Source organism: Gossypium raimondii, chromosome 4, assembly GCF_025698545.1.
Source record: "Gossypium raimondii isolate GPD5lz chromosome 4, ASM2569854v1, whole genome shotgun sequence".
In the NCBI taxonomy this organism is placed as follows: Eukaryota; Viridiplantae; Streptophyta; class Magnoliopsida; order Malvales; family Malvaceae; genus Gossypium; species Gossypium raimondii.
This window is the reverse complement of record NC_068568.1, coordinates 41,183,438-41,188,185: the sequence shown is the minus strand read 5'-3', so window position 1 is coordinate 41,188,185 and position 4,748 is coordinate 41,183,438. Positions and strand designations below refer to the sequence as shown.

Here is a 4,748-nt window from a genome sequence, read left to right as displayed (position 1 = left end):
TTCTATTATTTGTGTTTGGTTTTAATTTTGAAATGATGATATCTTTGTTTTATATATTTAGTTATATAATAAAAATAATTTATGGTAAGAATAAATAAATTAAATATTATAGTAAGAAATGAAGATTCATGATAAATTATAATTAAAATTAGTTCAATATAATATGGAATGAATATCAGAGACCAACATAAATTGAAAAAAATTCATATGAAACATTTGCACATAGACTATTAACTTTACTAAAACACGAGTGTATCATGGATAAGATTGCAAGTATTCCAATTCCAATTCCAATTACATCTTAAAAATAATGATATGATTTAATTCAACTCCTTTAATTTTTCTGGTATTTATGAACAGTAATAAGCCTTTATTCAATGCCTAAAGAAGAAGCAAAGAACAAAGCTTCATAACTTGTCACCTTTTCTTTCCTCTTCACTTTGTTTGATTCTCAATCATGACATTGGAACAAATGGTAACAAACGATCGTTTTAATTATCAACTTATGGCGAAAAATGCTAGAGCAGCCTGTTTGAATAACCCATATTTTTATGCACATTTTCTTGTGTTATCTTTGAAAATTTTCAAGAAGCACGCAAGCAAGGAAGTAGATTCAGCTTGGCTTTATTATATAAGCACATTTCGTTTGCTGTTTCCTTCCAACAGTACCCTCAATGTGGAGTACTGCATTGGAGGCCTAATTAATGGAATCCATCCTAGAGCCTGCAACTAAAATGCAGCAATCCGACAGAGGTCTAAGGCTGAGCTTTTCAACATCCTATGATGGTTTGATGTTAAAGCAAATTCAGGCAGTTCATGTTCCTGATGGACGAGCCATTGATGTTCGACCTCTTCTGCATATTGTTGAAGACATCTTAAGTTTTGCCGCCCCAAGTGGTGATGCCATTGTTGAAACTGTAACAATTCCATGGCCTAGACTCTATTTCTTCTTGTATTTTGGATTAGTTTCCTACACTTGAGCAAATATAAACTTCCCTACAAATTTGTCTTACAGGGTAAGCAAGCCACAGGCACTGAAGCATTCCAACACCAGACCAACTACCAAACCAATATTACTGACATGCTTGAAACTTTGTCTTTTCTCATTGATAGAATCTCAATTGAGGTTATTAATTATGAAATTCACTCTCTATATACATGTCAGTATATAAATTTGTGACTAAAAAAGGAAGTAATTATGGTATTGCAGATGGCACGGAAATGCAGTGAAACTAGGGAAGAACATGCAACAACAATGTCCATATTGAGCATGGTATCCAACTACCCATGGGATGCCAAATTGGTGATAGCTTTATCAGCTTTCGCAGTTAACTATGGCGAATTCTGGCTCCTAGCCCAGTGCTACACCTCAAACCAACTAGCCAAAAACCTTGCAATCCTCAAACAAGTACCAGGAATTTTACAACATTCAACCATGTTGAAATCTCGGTTTGACACAATTAAAGATCTCATTACAGCCATGCTAGATATTGCCAAGTGTTTAGTTGAGTTTAAGGAAATACCATCTAATTATGTTACGGAAGATGTTGCCGCTGCAGTATCGGCAGCCATGGATCATATACCGGTAGCCATCTACTGGACCATCAGAAGCATGTTGGCTACTGCATCTCAGATTACTGGTCTTTCAGGATCAGAAAATGAGTTAAGTTCGCATAATTTATATGCCGTTGATGCTATAATTTATGAACTGCAGTCACCTAGAAAATCCCCAATTTGGCACTATTAGTATAAGAAGTTCCATGTTTCAGGTTTCTTTCATCCTTGGAATCCTGGGAGCTATCAAGCTTAGTACACAAGCTCAGCACCATGCACAGCCATCTAGTAGGTCTACTGGCTATCTGCCATAAGCAAATAGGTGAGCTTATTTATACTGGCTAATACGCTATTCTTCAGAAATTGACTCGAATAGTTTAGAAATGTGATCTTATATTTATATGGTCACCGTTTTAATGAGGTTCCTTCCTAGTGCAGATGAAAGAAAATTTATAGAAGCCTATCAGAACCTTCAATATTTGTTTAATGCCGCCCAAATTGACAACATTAAGGTTCTCAAGGCGTTGATTAACCCAAAGGATGATCCACTTCCACTAGTTGATGGGGCCAACAAGAAAAGGGTTTGCTCTTATTTCCTATTATTCTCTGCTTTATTTTAACTATCTCTTTTAAGCCATTTAAATAGCAAACTAAAGTTACTTGGAGTTTAGCTCAATTAATTCATACAACACTTGCATTTCGGTCTAGGTGCATATCCATGAAGGATTGGTGATATAAACCTCTAAATACATGGAGAAACTTAATACTACCCATGTTGGATGTATATCGAAATAGGAATAACATAGATGTTAGAGACAGTCTAGTGTTTTGTTTTCCAAGATCCTGATTAGCCGTGCACCAATTTATATGACAAAACCAGGTTAGTGTTGATGTTCTAAGGAAAAGAAATGTTCTATTGCTGATATCAGATCTAGACATCTTGCAAGATGAAGTCGTCATTCTTCAACAGATATACGAGGAGTCCAGAAGGCAATCAAACAGCCTGGACCAGAATCCATACGAGTTAGTGTGGCTGCCAGTGCTAGACTCATCTGTCTCGTTGTCTAAGATCAAGCAACGTATATTTGAGAATCTGACAGCAACTATGACATGGTTCACATTGCGCCACCCTGCATTGCTTAATCGGGCGGTGTTCAAGTTCATCAAGGAAGAGTGGGGGTTCGAGCAGAAGCCTATCGTTGTGGTTTTAGATCCTCAAGGAAGGGTTACATGTTCTAATGCAATTCACATGATGTGGATTTGGGGCAATTTGGCCTTCCCTTTCACCATTGCTAAGGAAGATGCTTTATGGAAAGCTGAGACTTTGACACTTGACTTTCTTGTGGATGGTATTGATCCTGTGATTCTGAAATGGGTATGTTTATTGTCATTCTTTTGCGGTTTTCGGCTCATTTCGTTATCCATATAAACTCACTCATGCATTAATAACATGAAATTGTATGATTTATCAGATATCAGAAGAAAGATTCATATTCTTGTATGGGGGAGAGGATATAGAGTGGATCAGGAATTTCACACACACTGTAAAAACTGCTGCAAGAGCTTGTGGCATTGCAATGGAAATGGTTTATGTCGGAAAGAGAAATCCAAAGGAGAATATCCGTAGAAACATGGCTATTATCAATGAAGAAAAACTTAGCCATTGCTTGCCAGACATAACTGCTAATTGGTACTTCTGGATTCGGATCGAAAGCATGTGGAACTCGAAGCACCAACTTGGTAAAGCAGATGAGAATGATCCCACAACTCAAGAAATCATGACATTGCTTTCATATGATGGCGGTGAAGGGTATGGATGGGCCTTGCTTGGTAAAGGTTCAACAGAGTTCACCAAAGCCAGGGGGACTACATTTTTAACTTGCTTATCAGATTATAATCTGTGGGCTGAAGATGTGCAAACAAAAGGATTGGTGTCGGCAATTCATGATTACTTTTTGCAGAATCCGACCCCACATCATTGCAACCGACTTGTTCTACCAGGCACTGCCGGTCGGTTGCCGGAAATGGTGACTTGTTCTGAATGTCGACGAACCATGGAGAGGTACATTTTGTACCACTGCTGCGATGAATAAAAAAGTAACATAAGCAACAACTGGTGAGGTTTAGGAAATTGTGTGCTTGTATTTTTTTCAAGTAACATGCATTGCGAAAATGTGAACCCAAACTAATTATGATCAGTTTAATCTTCATAACAATTATATTAGAAACAAATAGATTTTATCAAATGATTATATGCCAAAAATAAGTTTGGTGTGCATATCTAAATAGCCCTAGATGTGCAGTGCAGCACTATTGCTTCATCAAAATTGAGTTTGCAAAATCTGGGCATAAATGGTATTCAGTCTTTTTTCTTTTTCCCAGAAAAGACAAATGGAAAAAATTTGATTATCATTGGATAGAATGAAACCGGCAGAAAGACATGAAAAGGAATTAAAGCTTAAAGCCATGAAAAAGTTAGGGAACAATGTATATTCTATACAACATGTACATACAGACATTGTTGGTGTTTTGCAAAGAGAGAAACAGAGAACAAAGGAACAAAAACAAGCAGCAACAGATGCTAAATTGATCTATTCATTCCACCAAAAGTTACATTATATATGGTCAAAAAGTTACCAAATACAAAGCAAATTTCAACCACTTGCACTAAACATTATGAAAAATTGTTTAAAGGTAACTTATGAATAAAGAGAACTAGCAAACTAGAGTTTAAAATTAAAAAAGTTAAGCTACAAATGAACTAACCAGAACTAGCATGCAACTAAACAAAATCTGCATGCACCAAGGCTCTTTCAACTGTAGGGTTGGCCAACTTGTAATACTCCTCCTTGACCTTTATGTAGCAAACGCCAATGTTGTTTCTTAAGTCCTCGAATCTAGTAGTTCCAAGGGGTTTTGTTAAAATGTCTGCAAGCTAGTTCTAAACCAATTTCACTTCATTTGATTGTTCAACCTCTCTTACAAAGTGATACTTAATCTTGAAATGCTTTGTCTTGCCATGGAAGACAAAGTTCTTTACAATTGCAACAACAGATTGGTTATCTCAATAAATCTCTGTTACGTTCCCTTGATTCAAATTTAAGTCACACAACAGCTTCTTTAGCCAAATGGCTTAGTTTACAATTGCTACATACTCAGCTTTAGTAGTTGATTGTGCAACAACCTCTTGTTTC

The 4,748-nt window shown here is 36.4% G+C and overlaps 1 protein-coding gene across 1 annotated transcript; it reads left to right on the top strand.

Moving 5' to 3' along the window:
- The first annotated feature begins 523 nt into the window (after window positions 1–523).
- Window positions 524–3,800, top strand: LOC105778766 (protein SIEVE ELEMENT OCCLUSION B). The gene is made up of 7 exons (XM_012602526.2): window positions 524–917; window positions 1,016–1,126; window positions 1,211–1,662; window positions 1,770–1,876; window positions 1,993–2,135; window positions 2,435–2,929; window positions 3,027–3,800. The coding sequence occupies exons 1-7, from the start codon at window positions 705–707 to the stop codon at window positions 3,645–3,647; spliced, it is 2,142 nt and encodes a 713-aa protein (XP_012457980.2). The 5' UTR covers window positions 524–704; the 3' UTR covers window positions 3,648–3,800.
- Window positions 3,801–4,748: the final 948 nt, after the last annotated feature.

What these genes read in the sequence shown, in the direction of transcription:
- LOC105778766 (XM_012602526.2), top strand. Translation starts at nt 705, where the DNA reads ATGGAATCCATCCTAGAGCCTGCAACTAAAATGCAGCAATCCGACAGA. An exon ending in GTGATGCCATTGTTGAAACT is followed by an intron (nt 918 to 1,015) that starts GTAACAATTCCA and finishes TTTGTCTTACAG; the next exon opens with GGTAAGCAAGCCACAGGCAC. An exon ending in CTTTCAGGATCAGAAAATGA is followed by an intron (nt 1,663 to 1,769) that starts GTTAAGTTCGCA and finishes TCCATGTTTCAG; the next exon opens with GTTTCTTTCATCCTTGGAAT.